At 37.1% G+C, this 12,184-nt stretch overlaps 1 protein-coding gene across 3 annotated transcripts in view; it reads right to left on the bottom strand.

Annotated features, from left to right (window-relative positions):
- The window catches only part of CERKL (CERK like autophagy regulator), a 108,504-nt gene that overhangs the window by 4,434 nt on the left and 91,886 nt on the right, over window positions 1–12,184 (bottom strand). For 2 of the 3 annotated variants that reach the window (XM_077776381.1, XM_077776380.1), the window contains 6 exons: window positions 6,602–6,676; window positions 5,184–5,361; window positions 5,046–5,105; window positions 4,436–4,461; window positions 4,232–4,340; window positions 1,503–1,599 (listed from right to left, as the gene is read on the bottom strand). In XM_077776381.1, coding sequence (XP_077632507.1) covers window positions 1,503–1,599; window positions 4,232–4,340; window positions 4,436–4,461; window positions 5,046–5,105; window positions 5,184–5,361; window positions 6,602–6,676 — 545 coding nt within the window. Of the gene's footprint in view, window positions 1–1,502; window positions 1,600–4,231; window positions 4,341–4,435; window positions 4,462–5,045; window positions 5,106–5,183; window positions 5,362–6,601; window positions 6,677–11,825; window positions 11,969–12,184 lie in introns of all 3 variants that reach the window. The other variant, XM_077776379.1, reaches the window with a different exon arrangement.

Here is a 12,184-nt window from a genome sequence, read left to right on the forward strand (position 1 = left end):
TTCACTTGGTCTTTGCCTTTATTTTTATAGTATTTATTACCTTAAAAATCTGAAGACAGCTATTTTCGTGTTGAAAAAAGGATACCTATGGAGATTACCTTAGAAATTTACCCTTTAGGCAATTCCAAAAGAATTTCTTTTTATAAATAATTTGTGCAGTAGGTGCCTCCCTAAAATAAATACAGAGCTTCTCAGGATAAGTACCTTTATGTTAATACTCCCTTAAGCTCTCACATTTATTTAATAGAAAAAGATTAAGAAGTTTATACCAAGGTAATGACACAATCTCCTGAAATAGAGAATTTTGAGTGTTTCTACTTTCTGACTTAGGAAAAATAATGAACATGTACTGCTTTGGGATGAAGAAAAATTAATAACATCTCAAATTAAATGAGTCACTTCCAAAAAGGCATACATTCCTTTGACAATCACTGCCTTTTCCCAAACACATGTGAACAGTTCACAACCTACATTATGTCTGCCTTTGTCTACTTCGGGACTATAACTTTTAGGATACAACTTCCTAAACATTTCTTTCAGTTGGTTGCTCAATAAACATTCACCAAATAATGTAGTGGGTAGTAGAGAACTGAAACTTCATCGGGGCTGTGTATGAAAGTTTAAAATAATAAAGGGGCAAAATAGGCTCGTCATGGCCACTGATGTAAGCAAGATTCAGCTGCTGGTGGTGGGCTGCATTCCTCTCCTCCTCCTCCTCCTGTTTACGCTCTCCAGCTGCTACATCCAGGTATACTTTTAAGCCTTTGGGGAGTGAGCCTGCAGGCTTTTACAAGCAGAGTATATACTTCAAGACTCATAATTTCAGAAATCGTATATTTCAGGACCAGTTTCCTAAAAACTGGGTCAAAAATCTCTGCCAAAAGAATGTGGCTTATAATAGTTATTGCTTCTCTTTAAAACAAATCCCTTAAGTAGAAGTAAATTTTCTCTCTCCACAATCGCACATCATAGTTCTGAATAGAAAAATGACTGTATAAACATGGTGTGTTTTAAAAATAGGTCTGCATATCTATGTCAATTAGTGAAGTAGGCAGATCTGTACATAAATGGCAGGAACATCCAAAGGTCATAACTTTAGAGAAAGTCTGCTGCCATAAAGTCAAGAAGGTTAAGATCTCAGATTTCACTACTTTCCATTCTGTAGAACAGCTGAGTATATAATTTTAGCTTTAATGTGCTTCACATTTCAATATAACATTACATTTTCTATTTTCTTTTTACGTGTGCACGCACATGCATGTGCACGCGCACACACACACACTATATATGTAACTGCAATTTCCTAGCTCTAAAATGGTCAATCTATATTAATATGGTAGATACTTTTCAAAACTTGGAGGAAACACAAATTTAGAAAGAAAAAAGATTAATGTATTTAGAAAAAACGCCTTCTTATGAGGGATTTTATGTCAACTTTTGCAGCATATCTCTTTCCATGATTAATGGCTTTGCATATAAGTAGCAAAAGTAATATACCATACCTGATTTTTAACACTGGCATATCTTTTCAGGTGTTTTATAAATTCTGGCCGAGAAGTATTTCTTGCAATTATAAGAGCCATGCTTCCGTTATTTAATCTGAAATTAAATATTTATACTTGACACTGAGAAGTTTATTAAGTGATTGCAACCAAAATTACTGTGTGTCATTTCTTCCAACAAACATCATGTTTACTAGAAGTTTTAGGCAAGATAGTCATCATCACACTAAATTTACCTAAACTTGTTAAATCTTATCTTACTGTATTATTTTCTAAACGGCACAGACTTTGAAACTAGTTTGGTTAAACAATTGACTTCCTTCTCAGCAAGCTGTTATGTTAAGGGCTTTTTAAAAAATTAACCATTAGGCATCCTATTCATATATCAAGACATTTCAAATGCAATGTATTTATTTAGGGATTCTAATTGTGAAATCATGTATGTTTTTAAAAGATATAAAATAGTGAATAAATACAAATGGTATGATAAGTGTTCAATACTTTCTCAAAACCTAAAGTGTGATTTAAATATTTGTTTATAGGCAGGTCTAAGGGACATAGGGACATAAAGTGGCCCTTGGATGGATAAGATGGACGAATGCTACTGCACATGTTCAGTTAAGTGACTGAGCGTTTTAATCTTGCATAACTGTTCAGTTTAATAGAAGAGACTGCAAATTTAGAGATGTGGTTTAGTGCCAAAAAAGCCACTCACAATTCCATGTACTTTAGAAGGCAGTTTGCAGAAATGTGTGCAAATGATTTCTATCTTGATTTCAAGGCAAATATAAAGTTATTCCAAGAATAACAACAACATAAAAAAAGAGCTCTTTAAATCTTATGGAAGCTCAGGGTAGAACTGGTAAGGGGCCCTGGAGATTATCCAGTCATTCACTCAGTTGGTATGGAAGGAAGAGACGACCCCAAGTCTAAGTGATTTGCTCAAAGTCACACAAAAGGATCACTGGTACCAGATCTCTTAATTCCCAGCATCCACTGTTCATTTTATTTAACATGCTACGTAAATAGTACCAAAACACATTCAGAGTAATGTCTTGTGTGTTTTTTGTTAATTGCTTAATTTTTACTCAGAAGCATAAAAGGTACTTCATGTCTACTTTTCAATACTTATTAGTAGTTGAAACATACCCAATATACTTGTCACTGCTCTTTTTTTTTATGTTATGCATCTATTTTTCAAACACTTAATACTGATTTCTATCAACAATTTGAACTGAGGTATTTTGAATTAAATTATACTTTGTTGTGGAAAAAATAAAACTGAAAGTTGAATCTCCTGTGCAATGATCCTGAATCATTTAGAAGATTAATCTCTGAATACCTCTGGTCAGCCAAGACCTGGTGGAAAGGCCTTTGTAAAAAAAAAAAAAAAAAAAAAAAAGTTGTGTTTAATTATAATCCACAAAGGAAATCTCTAACTAGTCACCCTCTAAAAAAATTCATCAATACTGATTAAACCTGGAGAGAAGCAGCAGTGGAAATGTATGGAGCAGCATTGAAGGAGGCATGAATTGACCCCCAGAAGAGCAGACTACATCTTATGAGGGTCCTTGAAACAACATGAGAGTCAGAGATGAAGTCAACATGATGAAGTCAAAGATGAGACAGAGACGTATTGTCTCAAGTCCCGTAGAACATTATTCCTATAGTCAGCTAGTTGTTTTTCACTTTGAGTGAGGGAAACTACATTAGGAGGCACACAGCTGTCTAGGATTTCTGAGGATATAAGAAGGAAACAATTAAGCTCAATTACTATATCAAACGAGCTTCCAAATACTTCTTTCAAGTTTCAGCACTAGAGATAATGAGGACCCTGACATCTAGATTATGAATATCAAATTATATATTCTTTTTCCCTAACTTTGGATATTTCCCTGTTTATTAGCTTTATATCAACTGCCAAGGAAAAATTTTAAAGCAGTCCTCTTGGCTAGCTGGTCATCATTCTGGTTAAATATTTTGCAGGGAAGATGAAACTAATGATTAAAATTATGTTATGAATTGCCAAAGCACCTAAGTCATTCTCTTATTCCACTTTCAGAGAAATTCTAGATTTGACTATTTTATACAACATTCATGATCCTTTCTTCTGCACTTTCTGTGGGAGTGGGAGAGAAACATTTTCAGAGGAGTAATGGACAGCTACTTGAAAAGAATGTGTAAGAGATGAAATATTTATATTTTCATAGATAAAATGATATATAAAATGTGTCAAGAAACTGTGGGCAATAGACTCATACATACCACTATTCACAGTAAATATAAATAACTAAAATTCAGCTTCCTTTGACTAAAAGTATCAAATATACCCACATACCTGCTTTTCATGCTGAGGATATTTATGTCTGTTCTACAATTTGAAAGTAGAAATGTTCATAAGAAATACCAGAAATATAATGCTTTCAATGACCAATACACGAACACAAGCAAAGTAGGCATAAAGTGACACAGTAGAATCATGTTAATAAAACCCAAGAAATATTTTAGCCTCAGTAATATTAAGAAATCAGTGGTTGTCTAATATTTCCAGCTTAACAGTTGGGGTCAGCTTCTTCTGATAAGCCCCTTAGAATCTCTAGTGTTATATAATCCAAGAGAGACTACCTGTTGATAATATTCTAGTGAGCCAAAGGTTAGCAAGGTATTCTAAAAGAAAAAAAACTGATTTATAGAAAACTATCAGCGATTCAATAAAATTGCTTACTAACCTGGTGTTAGGTGCCAGGCCTCTAGGCGCCACAGAACACAGGCAAGGGATTGCCATAATGCTGACATTCAGGATCTGACCTTGGATCGTCTGCCATTGATCATTAGTCTCTAAAGACAATGGAAGTGATTGGTTACTTTGCCTCACCAGAGCAAAATGTCTGTAGAGCCTGACGTAGTTCTCAAAGAGGTACTTTTAGACTCACCAGATTTGGGAGATCCTTCCGCCTTCCTAAAAGAAAGCAAAACAAAGAAAAGTACATCACACAAAAAACAGCATCTATTAATTTGGGAAACTTCAAGAACCTAATATGTCAAATCTTATCTTAGATTAGGCACAGTAGGTAAAAACATAAAAGTAATTCCATTACTGCATTACATGGTACTGGTTCATTTCAAGGTGTTATCAGTAACAATGGTTTTCATTTCTTTTAAGGAGCAGAAGAGTTCCTCTGTGCAGCTTTGAATAATGGTTGTGTTCCATACTAGGCTAAATTCTCATGAGGGCAGAAACTATGGGTTTTGTTTGTTTTCTGGTTTACTGTTGTAGCCAAAGTGTCTGGCATACAGTAGGCACTCAATAAACAGCTGTTGGATAAATGAATAGATCATTGCATGGATGGATAGAGCGAATAGTTGTTTTTGAAGACAAAAGCCAAACCACAGGGCCTACTAGAATTTCACTACTCTATATTCTTTGTTAGTAGGTCAGAAAAACAATGAAAGATCACAAGTGTCATAAAGTATGTATATCAAACTGTGTCATGATTCAAAGATGGATATAGATGTTTACATTACTTTGAGCTCTTTACCTACCTTTCTTGTAAATCTTGAGAGCTCATAAATGGTAAAAATGATATTTCACAGTCTTCAGGCCTAAAATACAATAGAATTTGCTATTAACACTCATGGACTCAGAGATACAAAATTTTTGGTTTAAGCAAAAAGACTGACTTGAGTTTTGCCAGTGCCTTAATTACAGCAAAATCCCTTCGTTGGTTGGGTGACATCCATCGATGTTTTTCTGCCAGAGCCAAAGTTCTCCCACCAAAGCCAAACATGGCTGAGAACCCAAAGCGGAGAAGCTTGCCGGTGGTGCTGAAGGTGCAGACATCGACTGGTTGTATGTGCCCTTGAATATTAAATGGGATATCAGTCAAGCAGGGAGCGCAGTAGGGCCAGTTGTCAAAATGGCAAACATAGAAAAGCCTGCTTATTTTCTTATAGAAAATCTCAAGTAACTGCATACAATCATAAATATCCCTGCTTTCTCTTCATCTCTGTACCTGCAACCACTAAAATTACCATTTGCAAATTTTTCAGGTACTAAGGAAGAAACACAAAGCAGTAAATATCACAGCTTATTGTTAGTTCATATAAAACAGGGTTAAGGCGAGGGCACCTGGGTGGCTCAGTCAGTTAAGTGTCTGGCTTGGGCTCAGGTCTGATCTCACTGCTCATGAGTTTGAGCCCCGGATCGGGCTCTGTGCTGATAACTCAGAGCCTGAAGCCTGCTTCTGATTCTGTGTCTCCCTCTCTCTCCCTCTCCTTTCACCTCTCTCTCTCTGTCCCTTCCCCATTCATGCGGTCTCTCTTAAAAATAAACATTTTTAAAAATGTGTATTTAAGGGGCACCTGGGTGGCTCAGTCAGTTAAATGTCTGACTTCGGCTCAGGTCATGATCTCACGGTTCGTGGGTTCGAGCCCCGCGTCGGGCTCTGTGCTGACAGCTAGCTCAGAGCCTGGAGCCTGTCTTCGGATTCTGTGACTCTCGCTCTCTCTGACCCTCCCCTGCTCACGCTGTCTCTATCTCTCTCTCAAAAATAAACAAAACATTAAAAATTTTAAAAAATGTATATTTAATTATGAAACAGGATTAAGACAGTAAAATTTAAGTACCTATGCAAAGTAAACTTAGATTTAACACTAGTTTTGCATTGCATTTATCTGAGTTTATAGGACTTCTATCAAGTTAGAGAATAAATATTCTGGTGGATGTGCAATGGTTTTTTTTATCTTCTTCTTAAGTTTTTCTCTTAATAACATAATCTCAGCCCTTGAATCTTGGTATAGTCAAACAACAAAATCTGATATACTTAAATAGCATGCATGGAGCTTCTTGGTTATAAAACTGTGATCTTGTGTAAGCTTTATTTACTGCTCTTAATAGTACCTGTACTCTAACAAGGGTGGCAGTCCAAATAGTGAAGCTTTGTCTAATTGACTTTAGGTTTTTAGTAAAATATGTCGCTGCACTGAGAGCGACAAAGAACCTGTCCTTCCTTAGATAAGTTTGACAGACATAAAATAGCCTTAAATGAATATAAAAACTTCCCTGTAAAAAGCTTCCTTATAAAACATGAAATTCTTACCCATTATAATGTGCAAAGTTGCAGTCACCACATGAGGGATTCCATGAAGAGAATGTGCCAGTACATTGGTAGAGCCTGCAAAGTCCGTTTTAAAACATGTAAAATCAAAGAAGCATGTTTTAAGTTAACTTCGTGCTCTTAGCTTACACAGATATAACTATGCCATGTTCAAATGAAAAATTAATAGAAGTTTATAAATTTTCATTCATAGCTTAAATTCACATGAACTGTTTGACCTTTAAACCACATAAAATTAGAAAATATAGTATCTACTGGCCCACAGCTTTTTCCATCATTAATGTCTATTTTCTACCAAAATACACAAGCTATCAAAGTCTACTCCATCCAATTTCAGTGAGTTTCTAATTTCTATACCTAAATGAGTACCAACAGTATAAGGTGGTTTCTGGAGAGTAGAGGCAAATGCATAAACATACAAATAAAAACTAATGAAGAAAAAATATAAAATCACTATAAAGTAAAAAAGACCTGTTTTAAATACCTTTAATGAATATTAGAGGTAAGCTTTCATCTGAGGGAATTCCCCTCTTATCTGGCAAATGGTATCGTAGATGAAGAAAATATTTAATTCCATGGTATTTGCCATGCATAAAAGTCTATTTGGAGACATTATAGATTTCTTATTTTCATAACCATTACTATAATTCATGATCCACATGGAGTTTTGACATCAGCCTACAGAAAAAAAAAAGCTCTCTCAAGTCAGAGTTTTTCTAAATGTTTGTTTATTTTGAGAGAGAGAGAGAGAGAGAACATGGGGGAAGGGCAGAGAGAACATGGGGGAAGGGCAGAGAGAGAGAATCCCAAGCAGGCTCCATGCTGTCAGCACAAGACACTGGGATCCATCTCAGGAACCATGAGATCATGACCTAGGTCAGATGTGTAACTCAATCACCCTGGCACTACTCAAGTCAGACTTCCATAACATTTATATGTCTCCGAGATCTTGGGTAAAAGCCTTCCTCTGAAGGGGAAAATACCAGGTAGGTCCTGCTGTTCCCAGGAGGTTAAAAGGATTTAAAATTAAGAAGCTATAAGCTTTCTTGAATTACAGAATGTAAGAAATAAATCAGTAACAGCCAAGTGCTGTGAAAGCATGGATGTGCGGGGTACTACAGCTATCGAGGCGAAGGCTAGTCCCCTGGTTTTGTTAATCAGGAAGACTTCTGTGTGGTCATATGTGATCTATTCAATTTGTATCACTTGAATTGATGTGTACAAGCGTTTTTCAGTTGACGAAGCTGACGAAGCTGAGGCAGTTCAGATGTTATCAACGAAGTCTGTCATTAACATAATCATCATCAGGAACTCCTCTAATATTAATGATTTCCAGACCTCTAGTAATACCAATTCAAAGAAAAGTCTACCTTAACCAGTTAGGAAACCTGTTCCAACTGATTCATCAAAGGGCAAATTATTATCTGACCTTTGTTACTCAGAATATGGCCCTCAGTCCAGCAGGATACGATAATACCTTGGTCCTTATTAAAATGTTGACTTCTGGGTCCCCCTCCAGACCTCATGAGAGTCAGAGTCTGCATTTTAGAGCACTCTTCTAGAACGTATGGTCCAGGGATCAGCAGCATCAACATTATCTGGAAGCTTGTTAAAAAGGCAAATTTCTGGGTCCCGCCTCCAACCACTGGAATCTGAATGTCTGGAAGTGAGGCTCAGGTGTCCATGTGTCAGCAAGTTCTCAAGGTGATTCATATGCACCCTAAGCTTTAAGAACATGTGATCCAGATACCTGTCTCTCAGTGGATCTTTACCCGGAAGTCAATTACATAAGCCTTTCCAATTATCCTTTGACCACCTACAGCCTGCCCTTTGGCCATCTAATTGCTAATTAACCTGGAGTGGGTGGGAGGGAAGAGAGAAAACAATCTATTTTGCTTCCCAATCAGATTTATGGTAAGGGTTTTGGAGGAGGTCCCATAATTAGAGGGAGGTATTTAGGATTATCAATGGATTACAGTACTCCATGAAAACACATTTCCTCCATTACCATGGTTAATTAGGAATAGACCATTAAAGCATTCCTCTAGAAAGGCTTATTAAAAAACGTAATGTAATGTTGTCATGTGCAATAGAGAATGATACATATCATGACTCAGACCTTTTATTCCCTGGGAGTTTGAAGTGTGTTAACCATGCCCAAGCACAAATCCTTCTAGACTGTTAAAGATTATTTTCTTTTCTAATTTTTGTCTTAGGCTTTGGAACCTTCTACAACTTTTGCTTAATTCCATAGACTTTGGCAGATAGGCCTGACCACAAGTCAGGAAATCCTTTTAGTCACCTTCTACCCTAATTAACCTGCTCCTTAGTCCTTAAGAACCATATTGTACACTCTGAATTAAAAAGGAAAATTCATGAGGAAAGTAGATAGAAAGTTATAATACTATAGATTGCTCCTTCTTTCTGTTTGGATAATCCACATGATAGAGTGCAATTTCCAGAAACAAAATGTGATCCATCTGAAGGGATGTCCCCATGCCAAGAGAACATGCTGCTCACATAAATACAACTATGTAATTTTAGCATTCTCACCAAAGCTATAAATGTTCTACCTCAAGGTAAACATTGTAATTAGCCTGAAAAGTTATTTTTCTTAACAGCTAGCAGCAACTTTGCTCACCACCCCTCCCCAGACCCCTAAAAGGTGCCAAACACAGAGACGGTAAAGGACAGAAGTAGCAGTTCATGTAAAGCATGAATGATGGAAGTACCAGGCAGCAAGTACGGAGGCAAAAAGCAGAAAGGAAAAAAATTGTCCTTGGAAGTGCAAGCACTTCTGCAGAACAATTAACTTAATTAACCAGACACCATGAATATTCATAAGGCTGTTAATGTCTCCCACATCCAAACAGATAAATGTGATGTAATGACTTCCTAGTCAAGCATATCTAAAATTCTCATGAAAACTGCACCTACACTTTGGTTCCTTGCCTGAAATATCATAGAAATTAACAGTCCCTTGGCAATATTTTATTCTCCTCAAATTAATTGGAAAGCATGAATTTATTTATGTGAACGCTATAGGAATATATGGTTCGCAGCCATCAGTATGTGGATTGAGCCTTGTTTTACAACAACTGGATTGCTTTTTTATTTTTATGTCCTCTCTGGCTTTTTCCTCTATCCTCCCCCACCCCCTTAATCGGAATCTCTCTGTATAGTTCCTTAGCACCAGTTACCATGGCAACAAACACCATTGCTAATGGCCAGCAGTTCAAATACAGGCTTCCCCACATCTGATCCATGTGAGTCTGACCGTAATTCAGCGGCTTAGTCTGTTGGCTCAGTGGAGTAATTTACTAAACACTCTCCCTCTGGGCATCTCTCTCCAGGAGGCAAATGGCTACAAAGACAGACAATCTTCTGCATGCAGCTTGGAAACTTCCTGCCTAGCTCTTGTTCCCATTCTCTATCAAAGCCCTGACGGGGGCGTTGAGATCTCCTATGAGTACATCCTGCACAGGGCCTCCCCCTTCTAGTAGATGGAATCCATACGCTGGAGCTCCGATGCAATGTCCCCAATTTTGGCAACAGGCTGTATTTTCTAAACAAAATGAATTCAGGTGGCATATTAAAAAGATAAGCATAACCACCAGTTTTTCTAGCTAACTATTCACTTTCTGTGAACCGCCTACCTGTGAGGATATCGATCTTTTCACTTCTGAATTCACAGCAGTCAATAAGTGACCTCAGGAGTGTAAGCACTAGTGCAGAGGAAATGGCCTAAGCACACTCACTTTGCATGGAGGGAAATGTTGAAAATCTCCACCATTACACAGACAGAGCTACTGAAATGACACGAAAAGGTGGAAGCGTATGGCTCCACTTTGTCAGTATCTTTTTTTTTTCTCTCCTGCAATTGAGGCTATTTTGTTCCCTTCTGCTTAAAGACCATCATAGGTTTTTTTTTCCTATTGATTTACAATTATCAGGATATCTAAATATGCCCCTCATTTTTAAAGTCTTGGTTTTTGGAAGACTTCACAGTCTAAAAAAGTATTTGTACACCTCTTGTTCTTTGTCACTTAACAATAAATACACTGCAATCCATCTTTAATGAATGTGGTTATCAAATGGATCGAGTATTGAATTTTTTAGCCATGTGCATTATTTCCTATTTTCATAGGAGACAGTAATTGTTTCTGTTTTTTATGTAGAGATAATAATGTGTGAGCTTTTCAAAATGAAATCATTACTTTCCATCACTATTGTTTGTTTAAATAATTTGGGAGGAGTGACTAATATAATGTAATCAACTTGTGAAAGGCATTTTCCTCTTTTCTGGATGCCAGGGCTGCTCTAGCCTTTCTCCAGGCTCTGTCCTCCACTTTCCCTCCCTGCCCCTCATCACTCACCCCCTTCCCAGGCTCCCCGCAGGCTGTTCCCTGGCTCTAAACCTTCCATTGTTCCCTACTGTTTATCAAATACAATTCAGACCCCTCCCTGTGGCATCCAGGAGCCACCGTGGTTTAGGTTTATTTTGATCCCATCATCATCCAACAAATGGCCTGTTTTCTGTTTCTCAATGTTCCTGGGATTCTGCCTTTGCAAAATTGGATTGATTTTTTTTTTTCTTTGCAACGAAGAAAATAACTCATCTTCATTTTTTCAGTCCAGATTCCTACCCATTTTCACACCTAATTCAAATGGTACTTAGCTCTTCTTTACATGTATTACTTAATAAACTTTATTGAGCCTTCATTGTTTCATGTTCTATTCTAGCTGCCACAATCCAGCAGTTAAAATGAATCTTTTTGGCATTCTCAACTCAAGGTTATGTTTATACTTTGATTATGGAAGTTACTACATTTTACACTGTAAGCAGCTTGATCGGTTTTGCAATTTCATATCTGGTACTGTGTAATCATTAGACCTTTATGTTGGAAGGTAGAATAATCATCATCCCACTTACTCACTGCTCACCTTTGTACCAAACCCTCCACATATACTACAGTAACCTTGCAATTAAGTGAATATAGGTGTATCTCTGTTTTACGGATTAGAATGAGGTTAAAACAAATGAATCAACTTGTCCAAAGTCTCACATTTGCTAGTGGAGATGCCAGACTTGGGTCTTTCTGATTCAGAGTGCATTTAACTCTGCTACACTGTCTACATTAGAAAGTAAAACAGAGAAAGACAGGAAGAGAGGTTCCATTTAGCAAATCCACGGCCACTCCCTTACCTGCTGGTATTAAACCCAGTGGGAGCTCTGCGCGGACAGGGGTGAGGATGTGGTTTGTTTCTTTCCCAGCGTTCTTCTGGGCTCTAAGAAGCAAAGCATGGGCAACTTCACTGGCAGATCCATCTCCCCCAACACAGACAACACTAGAAAACAAGAAATTGAGAATGCAGCAAATTCCAAATAATTCATGAAATCTCAACTTCAAAATAGTAATCTTATGTATTCACATGCATGATTACGCACACATACCTTCAAACATTTTAGTGAGTGTTAATGAATAAGAAGGTTCCAGCATTACACAGGTCAAGGTTACTTCCCAAACATAATACTTTCATGATATCCCATAAACAAATTATTTT

The sequence above is a fragment of the Crocuta crocuta genome, unplaced genomic scaffold (assembly GCF_008692635.1).
Source record: "Crocuta crocuta isolate KB4526 unplaced genomic scaffold, BGI_CrCroc_1.0 scaffold17, whole genome shotgun sequence".
NCBI lineage: Eukaryota > Metazoa > Chordata > Mammalia > Carnivora > Hyaenidae > Crocuta > Crocuta crocuta.